Genomic DNA, 21,309 nt, shown 5'->3' with positions numbered 1-21,309 from the left:
CTTAACAATGAAAGCAAAGCTCCAAAGGTGTTTGTAGGTAGAACACAATGAATAGCACTACTGCTCGGTATCTGAATAGCTTCTGAGGCCCAATCCTGACAGCCTTACTTAGCTATTAGCAGTCTTCAAGTCTTGCAAGACAAACATTATGTCAAAGTCCAAGGGTATTTTTCCCTGTGAGCACTAAATAAAATTCACAATACAGTGACCCCTGCACTGTTTGCTGGCAACCAGAATCGAACTGGTACCCTTAAGAAATGAACTAACAGTTGTGCTTGGCCCAAATAGCATGCTCCTTTAACTATGTCCATCTGAATTCTTAATTTGTTTATTACATAACTATGCATAAGAATAAAATTATTATGCAATTGTTTGTATTTCAAATCACTGTCAAATATAGTTGGTGGGTTTAAGGAAAGGAAACTATTAAAAATCCAGTTAAGACATTTTCCTAATTATGCTAGTTATCATTACAATTATGAAAACAATAAGCAATTCCCTGTAAATAATTTCTATTTAATTATATATTTAACCTAGAACTCTAGGAGAATTTAAACAGATTCTATATGACAAATTAGGTGATACACAGAACAAGGTAGACCCCTGAATTGGTCTGTGCTCATCATAGTCTTTGAAAGATTCATGGCAATATACATTAATTAGAATGTGGTTACCAATGGGGCTGCTAAGGTAATGTAAAATTTATTGCAAGAACCAAAGATAAAAGCAGGACCTAACACTTTATGCTCATGCTTTACACAGATTGGGTTTCTTCCATGTTTGCTATTATTATCAAAATATACATTACATTATTCTTCAGAATTAGGATGTTTTTCCTTTAGGGCAAGACAAGCTACTAACATTTCACATAATAGACTGATAAGGAAATTTTGTTATTTTAAATACATTGTACTGTCCTGTGCCATGTTTCTATTGGAAGACACATAGTTTAAATTATTTAATGGGCTGAATACATTAATTACTGGCTTTCAAGAAAAAGAAGTTACAAGAATGAGCTCAAATAACTGTTACTGAAAAGCTTTGTTGCTGTGCATGCTCTCCAAAGACCCATATTGTTTTCACAGACAAGACATCCCATCCTCTGCAACAAAAATGAACCTATCCTGATCTGAGCTCAGGGTTATATGCAAAATTCTCCCTTTGTGACCTATAAAATAAAACATGTACAAAAGAAAAGGAAAGATACATCTGAATTTTACATTGATTATGCCAGTCATCTTCACCACCCACATTATGGCTTATTCCACTTTACTTCAGCAGAGAAACATGGTGCATAGGATGTGGGAAGCTATCATCCTTTTACATCATTTGACTGTTTTTGTATTTATTAGGAACTGAAGGAAATATATTCTTAATAGGGAGTAGGCTTTAACTGTCTGCACAACTTTGAGGAGATACTTCTGCCAAAGGGACACACTGAACCTGAACTATTGTTCTCCATGCATTCACAATGTCAGTCTCATCTGAGTTTGGTAACATCTTTCACTGCTGAGCTTTTCCATCTGACTGCACAGGCCCTGCAAACAGTTTGCAGCAGCTGATCCAACAATAATGAGATGCTCTCTCCAGCTGCTCACTTATTACTGTTAAAGAGATCTTTTAACAGTGACTCCACTAAGTCATTTAGTGGAATTGTGTTTTGAGTTTTTCTGCAGCTGTAGTACATCTTGGGAGCTACACACAGAAAACAGAAACCTACCCAGTCTAGCAGCACAAAGAATGTACCAAACTCATTAATGCAGTTGTACAAAAATCTCACCCACAAGCAGACACTGAATTTGAACTGAAGGTAGAAAGAGTCTGGAATTAAATTGAGACTCCTGAGAGCTGCATTTACCTCATTCTTGTATCTTGAGATACAAGACTTCTTGTATCTTCGAGAGCTATGCCAATGCCAGAAAACACATGAGGTTTTTAGGCCCATGGCAGCAAAATAAATTTGAAGCCTTTTTCTTTGAAGTTACTGGACTTGTCTTTGCTGGCTGGATAGTTACTGACAATCACACTGGTAAGCTAAACCCCCAGTCTTCTAGGTAGTAGTTTCTAAAGCAGATCAGATAAACCACATCCTAAAAGGAAGCATGAAAGTAAGAAATCATGTGTGACCAGCTAAAATGAATGTCAGCAACCAGTGTCATCCTACTTGTACCTGAGTTCTCCATGAACACAAAAGAATGGTACTCCTCTAGCCCAAGATACTGTAAGGATAAACTTGTGGGGAACTGTAAAGCCCTCTGAAATGGTGGTACATGATGAAGGCCCACAGGACTGTTGCCAGTGCAAAGTCTGTTCTTAATTTGTGAAGCTGAGTGGCTCTCTGGAAACACTATGATTAAATGCAAATACCTGCTGTCTTGCTGCTGAGCTACATGAGTTCCTGCTAAACTCTTTTACTTGAATTTCAACACCACTAAATTATTTCAGCAGAGATCAATTTTTTAGCTTTGTTCCTTCGCAAGTTATTGAAATGTAATCTTTATCAATATTGAGGAGTGAGATTTTAAAACTCAGTGAAATTTTTATGCTGTGTCTGTTCAGTGTCTGTAACGACTTTGAAGGAAGATGTTGAGTTGTAATCTTTGGAAGCACCCAAAACTATCCACAACACTGATTGAAATTTGATTAATATTTTAAGTCAAAAAGCAGTGAAGGGCACTAGGGAGAAATCAGACAGGTTGAAATTATTCATTTACATGGCTTTTGAGTGGAGTTTTCTGGGTTTCTTTCATTGTTTCAGTACCATGTTCAGGTCAGGAAATTTTCAAAGCAATTACATATTTTGCTTGCATGTATGTTTTCATTGATCTACAACAACTTTCCTAAGGAGAGGACATTACATCCAAAATTATTCTTTTTATTTTTTCCTTTTATAGTAAATTACCCTCATAGTTCTATCAGAAGTATCTCAAAAACTGGTTCAGTGCTATAAAAAAGTTACTATCTTTCAGTTGTCATTCTGTTCTGGATATGCTAAGTGACAGTCAGCCTTAATTACTAATGTGCTCAACTGGTGCTGATAGGTCTTCATTCTTAGCTGGGGTCTTCAGCATTTCCAGGAGGCTTAAAAAATTAAATTCAGTTACAGTTTGTCACATGGTTTCTGTGGGTGTAAAACTTACATGGTTAAAAGTGTCTGAGGTTGACTTAGAACCATCTAAGTCACAATCATCCATCGCAGTATTTATTCTGATCATATTTTGATACATCCACATTTTTTTTCAATATTCAATTGCTATAGTAGCTTATTAGGAGTCTTCATAAGCAGGAATATGTCTGTGTATCAATGGTATGGTCTTTTCTGTTTGTGAATAACACCAGAGACAAGGAGACTTAATAATAGCAAGAAACAACCTCTGCATATGGTGTAGCCCTACAACACCACAGAACAACACAGAGCTATAAAGAAACTCCATTTTCTCTGACAGGGCGCAAGGGAAACACACTGCACCACATTTCTTCACAGCAAAATCCTTTGTTAAAGCACAGACATGTCTAAATAACACATGGAGATTTGGTTTAGACATCATTTGAAAGCTGGTTCAGTATCATTACATCATGAGATGCAAAAGCAATAATATTTGGTTTTTATTGCCTAGAAGGTCATCAGCCAGAACACACTGGAGGCCACCTGGCATTAAACACATTCAACCCTGGCCTAGTCAGCCTCAGAAAGAGGTGGAAATACATATCCTGCACCTGGCATGGCTTTAGGAATTATAGGAAAGAATCCCATCATAAAAACAAGTCATTTCCCAGAAGTAATTTATAACTCAGTCTTATTAAGTCAGCCTTTACAATCCTACAAATCAGGATCGTGTACATTAATACAAATGTGACTGATCTTTTTTCTGATTTTTTTTTACATAAGGTATGTACTTGCAAAACCAGAATTATTTGGCAGATAAATAACAGAAGTACTTGCCATAGAGTTCTGATTAATTGACAAGCATGTGATACTTCCATATTTCATCTGATTTCCAGGAAGGCCTTATCCCATCGTCAGTTCACTGGGTAGCAAGATCAAGGAAGAAATGTAATTTAAAATTCTGCTTTCATTTTCAGAAGGGCTTAACATACATCATTCAGAGATTTAAAATTTAATCTACAATGCTTAAACAAGCTAGTGAGAAATAGTCCCAGCAGAGTATTATTTACTTAGAAGGCTCATTTAATTATTTTCAATTCTTCAAAGTACAATCATTTTATTGTCCTATCTAAACATGGTAACAACCAATTAGTATAAAGAAGCCCTCAAAACACATCCTCATTTAGGTTGTAATAGCTCCAGCAAACCAAGTTATGCTGCTTTACTACAGCTGAGAACGTGCTCCTCTGTCTCCTAATATTCTAACTCCCAGATGTTTCTAACTCCCAGAGAAGCAGAAGTTTTTCTCTCTAACTCTTACACCTCTCCTCACCCCAATGCTCTGGGAATTTTTCTTCCCCTTCAGCATTCTCTCTGCACTTAGAGTTTTGGCCAAAACTATTATTGCCAGCAAGGAAAGATAGTGAAAATTGTCTGGCTTCTATGCTGTCTCTTCTTCAATCACTTCTGCATGGAGACAGAAGTGGTGGATGAGAAACAACAAACTGCTTCTGAGTCAATCACACATGGTGATGCTGAATGCAGCAAAGTTGCACATCCAGAGAAAATCCTGCTGTTCCTCTCACTGCAGAACCACCCTCAAAGTCAGTGGGAGTTTGCCAAATGAGCACAGCTATATAAAAAGAACATAGCCTAAGTATGCAGACATTTCATCATTTCACCTGCAAATCTGTAATTGCACTTTGGATGATTTTCTCACAATCCATGTGCCAGACACACAAAATTCCATCTTTCATTCCACCTTCTGTAACAAGGACTTTTGACTGCCAAGGGCACCAGGTCATAGCCTAAAAAATAAAAAGAAAATAGACGCAAGAATAGATTAGGAGGTCAGATGGAAGAACAAAGGCATTTTAGCTTGGAGTCTAGCTGTTAAAGTGAACAACAGGCACCCAGAATGTACACTCAGGGCAGTGTAGAATCCCAAAACTCAAAATGCTGCTTCCCTTGCCCTTGTTTCATAGCCTACACTGTCGCACATACCTTCATAAAACTCTATCTTCTCTGCTTGCCTTTCAGAGGCCACAGACCCACACATCAGTACTAGAAGAACCGAGCAGGATAGAGTCTTACTTCCTAAGCCAAGCCATCATGAAGTCTAAGCAAAGTGGCCTACAGGACTTACAAGAGACCTGGTTTCTCCCAGGGTATTTCCAGGATATGTCTAAGGCCCAGAATCTACCTGAAGAAAAGCTTCTCAGAACTCAATTCCACATGATTCAATAAATTTCCCTGACCTTTTAACCCCAGCACTACAATCCAGCCTCAGATACTTTTGGGAGAACAAACAGCTTGTAAATACTGGACTCTCCTGCCTTTTATTACTATTGCTTGACCTGTCTTCCACAGAGACAGGGACTACATAAAGACTCATAAATAATTTCATTTAAAATTTCCTTCTTCAGGTTATTTGTCACCAACAATGGCATGAAAATATGGTCAGGAAGGTAAAAGGTACCTCATATATCAACTTAATTGCAGCAGAAGTAGCTCTCCAAAACTCCACAAATTGAAATCTTTTGCAAACTTGTAATTATTACACCACCAAACTCTTCTATGAAGGTAAATAGATATAAGAAAATGTAATTAATATTATTTCTGTTTGGAAATATATTTATAAAGGCCTACTAATCCAGTATCAAAGCCCTATCAAGCTTATCTATGAAGAGAACTGGTTTTAAAATTAATAGCATGACAAACAGAAGAAACTAATAGACATCAGTAAGATAATTTGAAAACTTGCCTGAGCAATATGCCTTCTTCATATACTTTAACTGCTAAGAAAGGAAGTATGGTTTTCAGTGTCTTTACCCCAAGGTTGTTAGGCAAGATACTCAGTGTACCACCTCTAGACCAAATTGCCAGCAACAGGTTGGCTAGTGACAATTAGAGGTTGCAAATGCTTTGTTTATTTTGACAACATGGTGCTGAGCAACCTGAATCTCACGGTGATGGACAAATCTCACAGTGAACCACTGCAGACGAGAAAAGGCAGCATCCATTTAATGTTAAAGGAACATTAAAAGCAACTTACTATGTTTCTTCAGAAGCAAAACACATCAGAGTGAAACATGTTGGCAGAACAACAATGTTTTAGTAAGAGGAAACACAAAACAACTATCAAAGCACACCCTGACTGACAACAGGAAGGAGCCAAGCAGCCACACCATTCCAGCTGGGCAGAATACCTGTTGTCTCTCAAGTTTCTTTTCCATGAACATAGTCTATGCCACTAATCTATACTCTGTTCAACTGCTGAGCCATTTAATGTAAACTATTTCCTGCTCTTCATGAAAAATCCTTTCACAAGGTAGTTTTTGCCAAAGCCAAATATGACTCCATGACCAACGAGGCAGTGTAAATATGCATTCTACTGCTAAAGGGCTTTCTGGCAAGTTACTACATATTCTTTGGTTCTGTCCCTTCTCTGGATTCGTTTCTCTCTCCCACTCCAAGCTTGACCCTGTTGCCCCAGCTGCTTGTTAGGAACTGGGTTCACTGTTCCAGTATCATCAGTCTACCAAAGGCAGGAAGGAATACTCTGGAAGCACAGCTGCTGTTTATCTCCTAGATACAGCTTTTGCACATTAATATGGGAGTTGAACTGAAAATACTTAAAATAACTTACAATGCATTTTACCATTTTTTGTTACTTACATTAATCCTATGACAAAACAGAGCAGATTCTTGCTGAAATTCACACTTACAACTAGTATGATGAAATAAAATCAGCAAGTTAAATGTAATCCTTCTGGGTATCTGAGAAACAGGTATCTGACATTACTGCAACAGATTTATTTAAGGATTTTAATTATGTTACTAAGGGTTGGTAACTGGAGATTTTCCCACAATGGCTCTTAGAGATTTTTCAGATACATGTTGAAATACTTGGAAGAACTAAAAATGCACACACAAACCTGACCTACTGCAAGAAATGTCATTGTGTTGTGTTTGTATAATGGACTTTATGGTACTGAAATTTATTTATGGATTCATGATGCTGTGCTGTTGGACTATTTTTAACCACAACAATTGCAATGTAATCCCAACGTCAATTGATACTTTGGAGACTTCTACAGCAAAGTTTAGTGTAAGAATGCTGCTCTAATTTTAGTAACAATTAATATTAATTCCATGTAATTTTTTTTCTCTTTGTGCAGTTATTTTAACTCTGCCCTAATATTAGAATTATCTGGTTAATTTCAAACCTAGAAAAATAAATAAATGTTACCTCAACTTAATGTAGTTCACAGGTTGACACTGAATTTTATTGTCTATTTCTGCTCCAACGTTCTTGTTGTTTTCACTGCTCTGGCCAAGAGGGAACGTGAACCAAAGCTATTTCTTACTGCAGTGAGGTTATGCCACTTGGCACTGGCAGGATGTTACACCTGCATCCTTGTAACCTAACCCACACAGTATTATTGCAACTGCATTTTATTAACTGTTTTTTTCAGCTGGTATGCCTGTACCTCCTTGTACCTCTACCTTGCAGACCTCATACAATCACAACCAGAGCACCTTGTGAAGCCAAAATAAATCTACCACTGCTGCTTTTACCAAGAGATACTAGTTTCATTGTGAGTTGACAGTGAAGTCAACCTACCCTTGCTATTATCTTTCTGTTAAAATAAAACAGAACACTAGCATATGATTTTAAAATCACAGAAGCATTCATCATGCACAAGTCTCTCCTCAGACCCTTCACGTGTGAGTCAAAGATCTGAAACAGAAAGTGGGATGAAAAAAAAAATACAAGAGTACTTTTGATTTTTGTCATCTGAGCCCACATACTGAAATGATACTTAAATGCAAAATATTCACTTACTACTAAAAAATACACTCTTGACAATGCAAAGGTCAACCACTCCATCCCTTCTTGGGCTGTAGATAGCAATGACCTGGCCTTTCCTTCTAGAAAGCAAGGAATACACAGCTAGAGAGGTGTGCAACTCTTAACAGCTGTGCTTTGTGTGCATTTGGAAAGACAAATGGAGTCTTGATATGAGTGGAGGGGCCATCTAAATTACATACTGTTTCCCCAGCACAGTCCCACTGGAGACAAAATTATTATTTCAAGCTCAGGCTTTGCACAAAACCAGAGTCACAGTCTCCAAGGCATAGTAAACTTCTGCAAGTGGTGACAGTTTTTTGGAAGGAAGGTAAGAAACAGAGACTGCAGAAACAGGTCAAATTCTCTTTGGCTGCTTTCCTGTCATACAATAAATCTGATGATTTCTGAGATGGGTGAGAGATGGGGGAAGAAGTAAATCACATTTGAAAAAAGACAAGAAAATCAGCTAAAATGAATGGGACATTTGCCTGAGTAAAAGCAGCAAGGTTCTTTCTGGGAATAGATTTTACTACTCACCTGCTCAGAATACAATGATTCCAGCTCCAGTTACAGACAGGTGGCCAAACATGTTTCTCAGCCTCTTTCTAGTTTCAATGTTCCACAACTGCCAATCCAAAACAAACAAGAAATAAAAATTTGACAGCAGGAAGAAAGAAAAATTTATTCCCTTCATCTGTTTACAATTTGGCCACTCCCCAGTTCTGAACTAACATAAGGAAAACTTTAAGCTCATTTATTTCTCAAGTAAGACAATTAATATTTCCAATTTTCAACACCTTATCAGTGATGCAGAAGTCAGACTTAATTGAATGGGTACATACCTGTGAGTTTAAAGCTATTTATTTACACAGCAGCCTTTATGAGTTCATACATGGAAGCACTGTATTTCAGTACCTCAATATTGATGATTCATGACTGCAGCACATAGGGCCAGCTCTTATCTAGGACCTCAGCTATGGTCACACAAAATCCTCTTGTTAGTAGGAGTGTCACATAACAACAGGTACACATATATGTGTATAATCAGACTGAAGGCAAATTCTCAAATGTGAACCTATGAGGAGTGTTTTGAATTGAACTCTAAAGACATTGACAGCTAGAGTGATCTTAGCAAAAGATGTACAAGTAAAACATAACCTGTTCTGAATAAAATAATCTAGTGAGAGTTCCTCTTACTGATGGAAAAATAATCAGATTGTCACTAGAAAACTGAATTCTTAATTCAGTCATCATCTTTTTTTGTTTTAGAAGCTCTATTACATGAGATTACAGTTAATTCTGGATGTCACTAGGTCTGGATATTCAGTAAAGTAGAATATGATACTGGGAAGTGCTACATATGTTTTCAGCAGAGTTCTTCTGTCAACCTTTTCCATTTGTTTCCGTTTTAAAAAAAATAAAAGAAAAAAGAAAAAAATCAATATAAAATAGTTTGGTAGCCACTTTAGCTAAAAATGGGAAAAGAAAGACCAAAAAAAGTAAACTATCTAGTATTTGAACTTTTCCATCACTGATCCAAATGCAAGCCATATTCCTTTTTTATCCAAGCCAGACATGAAATGTGTCTGGAATTGGAATCCAAATCAATGCCTTCAGCGGCTTGTAGAGTTCATCCATTTCAGATATGGGCAGCAGATCCTACAGTGACAGCAAAGAGATTCTCAAGGCTCTAGCCCATCATGTTTAGCTCTAGAAGAAAGCTAGTAAAAATTACTGCAAAAAAACTAGTAGATAATAAGCTGGGGAAAGGGGCAGTATGGTCTGGGGGAGAGACGTATAGAAAAAGATCTATAGGATACTTCTATGAAGCCTTTACTGGCAAGCATTCCACTTACATGAAGGAGAATATCTCTGACAAGCCAAGGTCTTTGTAAGTCTAGTCTCCTCAAATGAGTATGTTTGCACAGCAGCATCTGAATTACACTTTACCCACTATAATTTTTTAATCTCTCACACAGTATTTTACATTGCCTTATCACTCATCCTAATTTCTTCCACCAGAAATGAGGCTCCTTCTCCAACAGATACAGACCCAAAAACACCTTGTGTTTTCTCGTGACTGAGAAAGATATAGGACAGTTTGACAGAAAGACATATGGTGCAGTTTCTCCACCATCTTTGAGTTAATGATTACATTTACGCTGAAGATGGTAGGGGAAATGCAAAAAGTTATTAAGGAAATTCTGCTTCTCGTCTTCAGGGCTTGCTCAGTAAATGTATGATGGGAGTACTGCTTCCATTGTCCCTGATGCTGGGCACATTGCACTTGCAAAACAAATCATTGCAATAATTAGCTTCAGAACACCCTGTTATGTCATGTAGGTCAGAAGCAGATTGTTGTGTGCAACATGTAATACCAAACAAGGACATTCTCATTTTGCATGACCCCTGAAGCACAGAATGTGCTACCATAATCCAAGGTCTGGCATCATTTTTTGGTAACTGAAATTTCTCTGGAGAACAGTTGAATCCATCAGTCTGTTTAATTATAGACCTGACTGTTGCAGCAGAAATAATTTCCATAGACCACTGTTGTTAATATTGTCAATCTTGGGACATACCTTGTGCATTATCAGTGTATATCATACCAACAAACTTTTATCCTGTTCATCTATATACATGGACACTCACAAAGGTATGTTGGAAAAATCTTCCCAGGGACAATTATAAACACATACACATAAATCGTTTGTTAGATCTTAGGAAGTGCTCAAAATCTTCAGACCTGAGGTTTATGTGTGTTCATACATAACTTTTGGAACCAGAGACACCTCTCTTTGGTTTTGCCTCCTCTCCAAAAAGACTTAAGTGAGAATTTAGAAGGTGTCACCCAAACCACAAACTATGTCACTGCTGTCTTCCAAAAAAGGATATTTCGAAGTCCACTCAATGAAACTGCTGCTGTGGCTACTGGCTACTAGATAGCCAAGGATGATTGCTGAAACATTTAACCTGATTTTAGGTGGAGGTAGATCTATTTGACTTGAAAGTTGTATTGATATCTGTAGTTGAAAGAAGCTCTATGAGAGTTATGTCCTGCAGCATTTCCATTTTATGTGAAGGGGACATATCACCATCTTTCTTGAAACACACAGAAGAATTCACAGTCTGTGAAAAAACAACACATTGGAGGAATTAACTTAGAGTAATCATTGCATCAGCCAGTAGTATGAAGCCTCACTTCTTGCTCCAAATGTGTGAATGGCTTCATGGTGGTAACACTCCAAAACTCATTTTGGGTCCCCTCTTGACATCCTGTGTTTAAAAATTCATCACACACAGATCAGTAACACAAAACAGCACCATTTTTTTCTGAGGCCAAAGCCTTTCACACTCTCATTATTTTTGCCTCTACACAGTTCAGAGGAGGCTTGAAAGGCTTAATTTATCCTGGGTAGGCTCAAAACACTAGACACACTGGACTAGGTAGAAACCATATTTCACCAGCTTTTTGAAACTTCCATGCATTCAGTCAGGTAGAGCTGAGATATAGGTTCCAGTATGTTTTATTTAATGATGAATATAAAATATGGTGGTTTTTCTCTTTTTTTTGGCTTATTTTTGCCAGAATTTGCTATAACAGAATTGTTCCTGTGTGCTCTCCCATCCCAAAACCCCCTCATACAGTAATTAATTGTTTTACTCTCTGGGGTTTATTTCCCCCCAGATGTCTGCCCCACTGACACCTAACCACAGGAAAAGGTTTTTAGAACAAACACTCTTTGATCACACCACACTAAGCTCATGACAGCACAGTAACAAGAAACAAAAGCCAATACATATGTGAGAAAGAAGAGTCATCTTTTGTGGTCACTGTCTACATGAGGCTGCAAAGACTCTTCAGCACTATGAAAAAAAAAGACACATCATTAGCATTTTGAATAATTTAATGTTTGGTGTTTATATATAAGAAATTACATTGCTATAGTGTATAGAGCAGAATGCTGAAGATCCACATTTTTGCAATTTTATCTGTGTTTTAATTTCCTTCTTCAAATTATTCCCCAGAGAGTAGTAATTACAATGAATCTTAAAAGTTTCAAGGGCAGACTTGAGATATTTATCTCTAATAAATAGAGATATTTACCTCTACAACTAACCTCCCTGGTTCAAAAAAGAATTCAACACTGATAAAATACCTGTACTTTGTAAATATACACATACACATCTTATATAAAATTTCAGTGACAGCTGTGAAAAATTTACATCATGCATCCCTTCCATATTCTGTCCTTAACCTTATCCCCTGTCCCAAAATTCAATTGTATAGACAGCAAATATTTCTCCTCTCAGCTGTGGTATTCCTTCTTCCTGAAGATGAGCAAGTAGATTACAGCTATTTTCTCCTTTGTCGAAAATTTTGTGGAGTTAATCAAGGTTAGCAGGAATGACCTCAGACTTGCACAATGGGATTTATAACACTGCATTCTAACCCTAAAAAGGAAAATAAACTTTGCACTACAGAAAAAAAAATATACTTCTAATATCTAGATTTTTGATTACTTTTCAAAAATTTTCAAAGACATTCTGAACCTCACCAATAAAATAATTCAAGAAATTTAGGGCAAATAATTGTTTCTATTCAATGAATGGTAATACTTCTGAAACTTTGTATATAATTTTCTTCTTTAATGCTGCTAGATGGTAATACAAAATGACAGTAATAGATGAAATCATCTCTAACTCATTTCAGGACTCTCTTATGAGTAATTAATCTACCCCAAATTATACTGGTAACCCTTTCAACTCTATTCACCTACTTCATGGGTACATTAATATGTTTATCAGGCATGTTAATATGCATAACAGGCATATGTTAACAGGAATTTCTTAGTGGAAATTAAATTTCATTGTGCCATTTTGTTATTTTGCCTGGGTAGTAGTGAATATCACTGACTTTTGATAAGATCTGGTGCTCACATGCCTGAGTCAATTCTCAAAGTGAGACTCAGGAAGTGATAAGTAGTCAGTACTTATCAAGTCAGTACTTAACATCAAACTACTCAATTAATAAGTAGGTGGGTGGCATCAAACCTGGTATTCTTAAAGCCTATATTAATTTGTTATAAAGAGGAAAAAGCACTAGGATTTATGCCTACACTGTTGCTATTAACTGCTCTGAAATGAGGTTTATTTGCACTGAGGAAAACGATGAAAGAAAATACAAATTTATCACATAAACACCAATTGCTTCTACAAGGGATGAAATCCAGATTCATAAAGAGAAATAGCCAGAGCACTAAAACAAATTATCTGTCCAAGACAGAACACACCAAAATATTAGTCTGATAATTAACTGTCTCACACTCAAATAAGTATGGGAATGCCTGTATAATTTCACAGGTTATCTCTTCAGAGTCCCTCTCTTTTCAAATTACTTGACCATTCATACCCCATAATGGCTAGTCATTCATAGGATATTTTACATGGTATATTAATTAACTCCCCCACAGATGAAACCAGCAGCAGTGCTAGGAAAAGTCTGACCTTTTCCTACAGGCAAGTGTAACAAAACTCCACTATCTCCACATGCCCTGCATTCTCATGTACCAAACAGTCCATATAATATATATTCCCTGCCCCTTCCACAGCACAACCCTATACTGTTTATAGTGTTCTTTTCACAGAAAAGGTAAAAGGAAAGTAATGTTTTAGGACCACCAGTGTATCAGATGGGGACCAAAGGAGAGCCAGGTAAAATGCTAGGGGTTAACAGAAAAAGCTGGAATACTATGTGTTCAGAGGTTGTGAGAATTCTAGCAATAGCTGTAGGCAGGCAGGTCTCAGCCACTTTGTATTATTCTGTAACACTTACTGGTAGAGGTAGATGCACTTGCTTTTCCACTGTAGATGTATACTGTACTATCTTATTGTTCAGTGTGCCTGAAAATTGGAATATACCTTTCCAGATGCAACTAGTATTTTCCCAGACCTTCACATCACACTTTCTGCAATGCTATATCCAACCTCTGGGATCATTGGAAGCTAAACTGAAGTGAAAATATTACTGAATTAAGAAGTCAGTTGAGAAACATATTTAAATATCATGGATAACACCAATCCCACCAAAGGACTCAACAGTCATTACATAAAAGCCTCAAAACACCCTGTCTCTGGGATGAGAAATGAACAACAAATACAGAATATCAAATCATGTTCAAGTCATATTGCTCTAACCTGAGAGACTTGAGATATTTTTCTTTCCATAAAGTATGGTTTCACTGCTAATGATCAAACACACTTCAACAAAGCTGTTTGAACAAGGCCACCTTAGCAATGGAAGAAGGTCCAAACCTGTACATCTGGAATTACTGCCTGGGTCACCTGTCAAACCTTAGTGACCTCTTGTCCTCTTCTGAATTGGCATTTGGACTAGTGTTATGGGCTTGCAATGATGTTTCCTGGATGCTGTCAATAAATCTATCTGCGAGGGAAGAGCAGTTCCTTGGTGCATACAGTGCAGGGCCATTGATTACAGCATGACACCCCTGGATGTCAGAGTCCTCCCTCAAACCAGGCTCACAGACACTCGACTCCATGATCCTATTCCCTAAAACAGTGCTACAATATAAAGTGGAACACAGATACAAGGTATCTCTCAGGAATATGATTTTAAAAATTACATTAGTATTTCCTTGGATATGAAGGAAAGAGATGATGCAACAAAAATAAGGAAATGTAGAACTGAATCATTAGGTCTTGAACCAAGATTCAAAGACTCAGATCAGCTCATACAGGACAGGAATATCTTCATCAATTCCTAATAATATGCATTTCTTCACAATGGTCACTGAGATGAATGCTCTGATGCCAATTTTCTGTTTGTCCTCTAATTCTTTATATATACTAATGTGGAAATGCAGCATCTATTTTCATCAACTCAAGATTTGTGCATGTTTTGTGTCTAATATTTGTGAAATCTGCCCTTCCACGCACAATCTGTGTTACTCTTTTTCAAAACCCTGCTGCAATCATGACAAGAAAGGTCTTACAAAAACATAACTGAAAAACAGAAGTGTTTCTCCTTTATATATTCCAGCTGTTCTACAGCAGATCTTCAGCTTTGAAAGGCATCTTCTGTATGATATACACAGACAACTTGGCAGAAAGCTAATCACATTACTTGGATATGTGTCCCTCTGAAATTAGTGCAGACATTTCTGTGGAAAATTGATTGTGTATGCAAGGAAGTAATATTCTGTCTCACAGAGAGACCACACACACTCACTGGTATGTGAGAATATTCTATTTTCAACAGACTGTTCTCAACAGATCCCATTTCTTTATACTAACAGGCTGCACAAAGTATATAACCATTTATTACTATATCTGAGAGATAGGTATATTTTCATATGGGTTTAGCCAAGACTGACTTTCAAATGGTTTAAGGAAGAACTTATATTTTGGTCACACCACAATGTATTGCAAAGATGTCCATATCACAATTTAGAAAATGGTTGTAGTCCTGGATCTACAACTCTGAACATATTTGATCTAACTCAATTTCTACTTGTAAGTTACAGTATAAATCTAGGTTCACATAGAATCCATATGAACCTCATGAGGTTCAGTAAGGCCAAGTTCAAAGTGCTGCTCATGGCTCAGGGCAGCCTCAGTATCAACATAGTCTGGGTGATGAACAGATTGAGAGCAGCCCTGCCCAGAAAGATTTGAGGGCACACATGGATTAAAAGCTGGACACGAGCTGGAAATGAGCAGTCATAGCCCAGAAAATAAAATGTATCCTGCGCTGCAAAAAAACCATGTGGCCAGCAAATTAAGGGAGGTGATTCTGCTTTTCTGATCCACTCTGGTGAGATCCCACCTGGAATGTGGTGTCCAGATCTGAGGCCTTCAACACAAGAAAGACCTGTTGGACTGGGTCCAGAGCAGACCCACAAAAGTGATCAGAGAGCTGGAGCAGTTTTCTCTGAGGACAGGCTGAGAGAGATGTGGTTGTTCAGCCTGAAGGAGAGAAGGCTCTGGGGAGTCCTTATTATAGCCTTTCAATACTTACAAGGGCTGATAATAAAGAGAAGTACAGACTTTTTAGCAGGGCTTGCTGTAGGGAGCACTGTGCTCCAGGACGGCTTAGATGAATGGAGACGAGAGATCTCTGGAAGCTGCTCTTAGGATATCAGGTTTATTAGGGATGGAGAAAGGTCCTGCTTCGAGCTGCCAGATGCAGCACGTGGCGAGGCTTGAAGGGATGGGGGAGGGGAGAGACAAGAGGGTGCTATAAGACAGGGTGGAGGTCCTAAGAGGGGGGAAGATCGAAGAGAAGGGAAGTTCCAAGAGGAGGGGAAGTTCCAAGAGAGCGTCTGGCCCCTCGGAGCCCCTTATCAGGGGGCTTCAAGGTGGGCTGGAACAAGGCTCGGGCCAATGGATTTACAGGCACTTGATGTCTTAGGGGAGGGTACAGGTGCGGGGTGAACCATACATTTTGGGGGGTGAGATGGAACAGTCCACTTGACCCCTGGACCCATCCATAGGCAAGGGTATTGTCCAGCCAGCAGGGGGGACCGTTTTCATCCTGGCTGTACTATTTATAAATAATTATATTTATCCATCCTTCCCAACAGCTTGCAGTGATGGGAAAAGAGGTAATGGTTTTAAATTATAGGAGGGGAGGTTGACACTAGGGATAAGGAAGAGATTTTTTACAATGAGGGTGGTGAAGTAGTGCAGTATGTTACCTGAAGAGGTGGCGGATGCCCCATCACTGAAAACATTCCAGGCCCAGTTGGAGAGAGCTCTCAGCAGTTCGATCAAGTTGCAAATGGACCTCATCATTGCAGGTGGTTTGGACTAGATTATATTTAAATGTCCCATCCAACCCAAATAATTCCATGACTCCATTTGAACAGAACCAACACATACTCATATTCTAAAAGATGTTCCATTATAAGAAAAAAATGTTTTCTGTACATTACTTCATGGAAAGAGTTTATCATCTCATCAAAAAAAAGAGTAGTTACGTTCAATTTCTCTGTTGGCTAGGTTGACCTAAGACTATTAAAACAATTGAGTTGTTTATTTTAAGATATCTAAAATTTACTGACTCTCCAATCAGTTGTTGGAGGGGAGCAAGAGAAAAAAAAAACACGGTTTCCTCTGCTGGAAGAATTTCAAGACTAGTTCATTTATCAAGAAAATTAAGTGACTGTCCGAAGAATCAGGTTTCCCAGAGTGGTATAAAAGCATGGTCTCCTTCTAACATCCAGAGATGTTCAAGAGTACAACTACTACAAAGCATCAGACAACAACCCTAATTAGTCCATCAATGCTGATATCACCTCCGTTTTTTAGAAGTTCATCTTAATACCCTCACAGAAACTTCTCAGTGATATGAATTAAGGATTATAAAATGCTATAACAAAGACATTAGGTATGCACTTCTGAAACAAGCTTACTCAATAGTTATGGTCAAAAGATTAATTATGTGAAGACAGCTATTAACATCTTCAAATCAACTTTGGAACTGGTGCAATCCTAGGAAGGAAAGAACAGCAGAAATTGTAATCACTGACTAAAGAGTTCCATCTTAACATTTGAACAGTCACAAGGAGACAGCAGTAAAGTAGAGAAGAGATTTTGAGTGTCATATTATGGTAATAGATTTTCTAATATAAGTACCAATGCTTCACACAAGAAATAAATTTTCTAGTGAAGAGAAACTTCTTCACTAAGAAAGCATATAGCTGAAGCATAGATTTATGGCTCAAAAAGGCATGGATACTGCCTAAAAAAGTAAAAAAGGGTGTTCCAGTATTCATTACAAAGAATAAACTGATAAAATGTACAGCAATAGAAAATAACACTCTAAACAGAAGTGTTCTGAAGTCCTTGTTTCACATGTTAAGCAGATTCCTTGTTTTCTTTCAACATTAACCAAAATCTGACCACCTATTTTAGCAATAGTATCCTCAGAAAGATACTTTTTGGTAATTTTTTTCATGGTACGTCATTCTGTCTGCATGACAAAATCAACAACTACATCCTGAAGAACTGAAGCAATTATCTTCTTCACACACAGTGCTTGTTAAAGCAAGTGGAAAACTGAGTCATTCATGTTCTTCATGCATTTTTCTTACAGTGTATGCTTTCTCTCAGAGGTAACAAACCCATCTTGGGGGCTTCATTCATTTAGTTTTGATTTTAGTTTACATGACAGTAACCTACAGAAAAAGAAGAAAAGCAAAATCAAATAAATGACAAAAATGTTACTCCTAACTTTTGTCCAGCAGATGTTTCCTAAATAGACATTCTCGTATTGATATGTTATCCATGTCAATAAGGCAGTATCCTCATAACTGATTCCAAGCCAAAGACAAAGTGAAAAACCACATCAGAAAAGCAAATTTCCTGTCTGTGCATTTGAATATGACATAAGTCACCTATTACTTTTCTGTTTCATCTCTCCTGTTATTCCTTCCTTCCAAACCTGTTGCAGCATGACTGCTAGGTAGAGTAGTTTTTATGACAGAGAGTTTCTTAAGCACCTGAGGTGTTACTGGAAAGCAGTTTTAATGGAAAAAAAAATCCTTTTAAAAATATGCATGGGAATATATGTCAAGACCTTTTTAGAATAACTCTGATTGCATAAGAACAGTACTCAGAAAGCAGATCTGCACACTAAGTGGGACAGTACAAATACTGATATTTGGAGCAGTCACTCTGCTTTCCTTTTGTCAGTAAGAAATAGAGATATTTCTACAGCACTATTCATTTTATCCTAACAGAGATGTCTAAACAAGATCAGATTGATCATTCCCTTTACAAAGAATGCCTGTTTACTACTGCAGCTGATGTCTGGCCTTAGGTTTATTGACTAGTTACAGAAAATCCTGCTTGTTAGAAAATTAACTTCCCAGGATTACACAGGCTTTCTCCACTGCTTGTAGAGGCAGCAAGCAGAACTTTGCTCTAGAAGATGGAAAGACTTCAGACTGTTTTAGTGCCAGAGTTTCCTAGACCTAAGCATGCATTATTGAAAAGCTCTGGTATTCTTCTTAGTAGAAAATAGAATTAAACTTTGTGACCATAATCACAGGAACATGCCCAGTACATCTTTTACTCGTTTTCTAAATATTTTAATTATTAATCAAGAATTCAACAGTGTAAAGTTCCCTACATCTTCCAGGAAGCCCTTTGTGGACATACAGCATGCAAACCCTTCCCCACTTTCCCCTAGCACTGCTGGAAGCAGGAGTGAGCACTCTCAAAGCTCATTCGACGTTCCATCAGCTCCCTCTGTTGCTGACGGTGAGAAACAGCCTCCCCTAGAATCATGTCTCTTCCAGACGGACTCGGAGTACTGGAAGTTTGATCTGCGCTCTGAAGTGCCCTCCAGTAGATCTCTTCTAAGGTGAGTAGTGGGTGTCCCCTGGGCGGTGTCCCTTTGTCAATTCATTAATCCTTAGGTATTTGAGAAGAAACAACCACAAAAAGAAATTCCTCCTCCCATGGGTCCACACCACACCAATTCCAGTCCTCCAGACTGTTCTATAGTTATGGCTGGACCTACAGGAGCTGCACATACCATAAAGGAGAAGCAGAAGGAAGCAAATGAGAAGCCCCTATGAGATCTTCTGCCCTTCTGTCAATTGCTGATAACTTTTCCAGATGTGAAGGTGCTGGTGAAGACTCTGTGGCTTCTTGCAGTCCATTGGAACTTAAAACCATACCTGTACAACCCACATCACAGTAAAAATAAAGGCTAGTCTGCCAAAGACACTTCTTGGCTAAGAATGATGCCTGTTTTTTCCTCTTTCATTTCACCCCACTCAGTCTTAGCTGTCTATACAGCCTGCTGCCCTAAGCTGTCTGCACACTGGGAAGGGGAACCATGGGCACAGTTTTCACGACAGCAGCATGTTCCTGTGAAAGAATCCAGAATCAATTAGGTTGGAAAAGACCTCTGAGGTCATCAAGTCCAGCATATAACCTAACACCAGCATGGCAATAGACCATGGTGCTAGGTGCCATGCCCAATCTTTCTTTAAACACCTCCAGGGATAGTGCCTCCATCACCTCCTTGGGCAGCCCATTCCAATGTGTAATCACCCTTTCTCTAAAGAAATTCATTCTAATGTCCAACCTAAACCTAATGGCTTGAGGCTATTTCCTCTTGTCCTGACACTGGTTGCCTGGAAGAAGGAGACCGACCCCCACCAGGCCACAGGCTCCTTTCAGGCAGTTGTAGAGGGTGATAAGGTCTCCCCTGAGCCTCCTTTTCCCCAGGATAAACACCCCCAGGTCCCTCAGCTGCTCCTCACAGGACTTGTGCGGCAGACACATCACCAGCTCTGTTGCCCTCCTCTGGACTTGCTCCAGTACTTCAGTATGAACTTTAAAAATGAGAGGATGTTGTCCTGGAGTTTGCTCTGCCTGGGCAGCCTGCGCAGCAGGCTGCAGGTCTGCACTGCCGGAGCCTCGGCAGCGGGAAGAGAGAAACACCGACGCTCACCTCGCACAAAGGCTCTGCTTCAGGTTCTTCCAGAAATCCCTGCCGGAAGCCATCCTCCGCATGGTCGTGTTTCTCTGCCGCTGAGCCGCCCGGGCGTGCCGCTGCTCCGGGGCTCCGCGGAGCCGCTGCCATCGTGTGCCGGCAGCGCGCCCCGCCGCACCGAGCGCTTCCAACTGCAGCGCCCTGTCCGCTCCCAGCCTGCCACCTGCACGCACGACAGGACACCAAAAACCCAGACTAGCCAAGGCTTCATGTCAGCCTGGTTTTAGTTCGCGCTGGTTGTAGTTCTGCCGTGCCCCTGCCTAAGAGCAGCAGCCGCGGATGCTGGGCTGAGCACGGCTCCAGCAGGCGGTCAAACGCGCCAAGAGTGAGCAGACAGAGGAAAATAGTGCAAATCAAATGTTTCTGTTCAGATATGTATAGCTGAATCAACACTAGTACAGAAAGCACGTGGCAGGGAAGAAAAAAAATCACAATAAAAGACCAAAACCAAACAAAAAACCTACATTTGTGTCACTTATGCACTAAATCACCACATCACTGGCCTTTGACCATCCAAGGCACCTTCAGCCACATGGCAACATAGGTTTAGGTGTCTGGTGGTTCCTGAGAGAGGGACTGGTTGTCTGCCTGGAACCAGGCAAGTTCTCTGATCTCCACCCTTAAAAAAGGACTTAGATCTCTTCTGATTTCTGAACCTTGTTACCACCACTGTACTTACTCATGTCATTACTTATAATGTTATCTTGTCCTTTTTAATATCTTAAGGGATACTAAGTAAAGATTAAATTGGTCTTTTTATTTGCATTTGTTCAAATTCATTCAGAGAGCAATTTGTGTCAGAAAACCCTAAAACAT

General features: G+C 38.8%; 1 protein-coding gene across 1 annotated transcript; it reads right to left on the bottom strand.

Annotated features, from left to right (window-relative positions):
* Positions 1 to 1,028: 1,028 nt before the first annotated feature.
* Positions 1,029 to 20,513, bottom strand: CDC20B (cell division cycle 20B). The gene is given in 16 exon segments (XM_077790392.1): positions 1,029 to 1,168; positions 3,944 to 3,985; positions 3,988 to 4,054; positions 4,789 to 4,914; positions 5,990 to 6,048; positions 6,051 to 6,102; positions 8,512 to 8,586; positions 9,012 to 9,036; positions 9,494 to 9,671; positions 11,145 to 11,237; positions 13,884 to 13,925; positions 13,928 to 13,967; positions 14,160 to 14,181; positions 18,387 to 18,495; positions 19,117 to 19,181; positions 20,452 to 20,513. Coding segments are annotated over 16 exon segments (1,197 nt in total).
* Between the last annotated feature and the right edge of the window lie 796 nt (positions 20,514 to 21,309).

Source organism: Lonchura striata, chromosome Z (genome assembly GCF_046129695.1).
Source record: "Lonchura striata isolate bLonStr1 chromosome Z, bLonStr1.mat, whole genome shotgun sequence".
NCBI lineage: Eukaryota > Metazoa > Chordata > Aves > Passeriformes > Estrildidae > Lonchura > Lonchura striata.
This window is presented reverse-complemented; position numbering and strand designations above follow the sequence as displayed.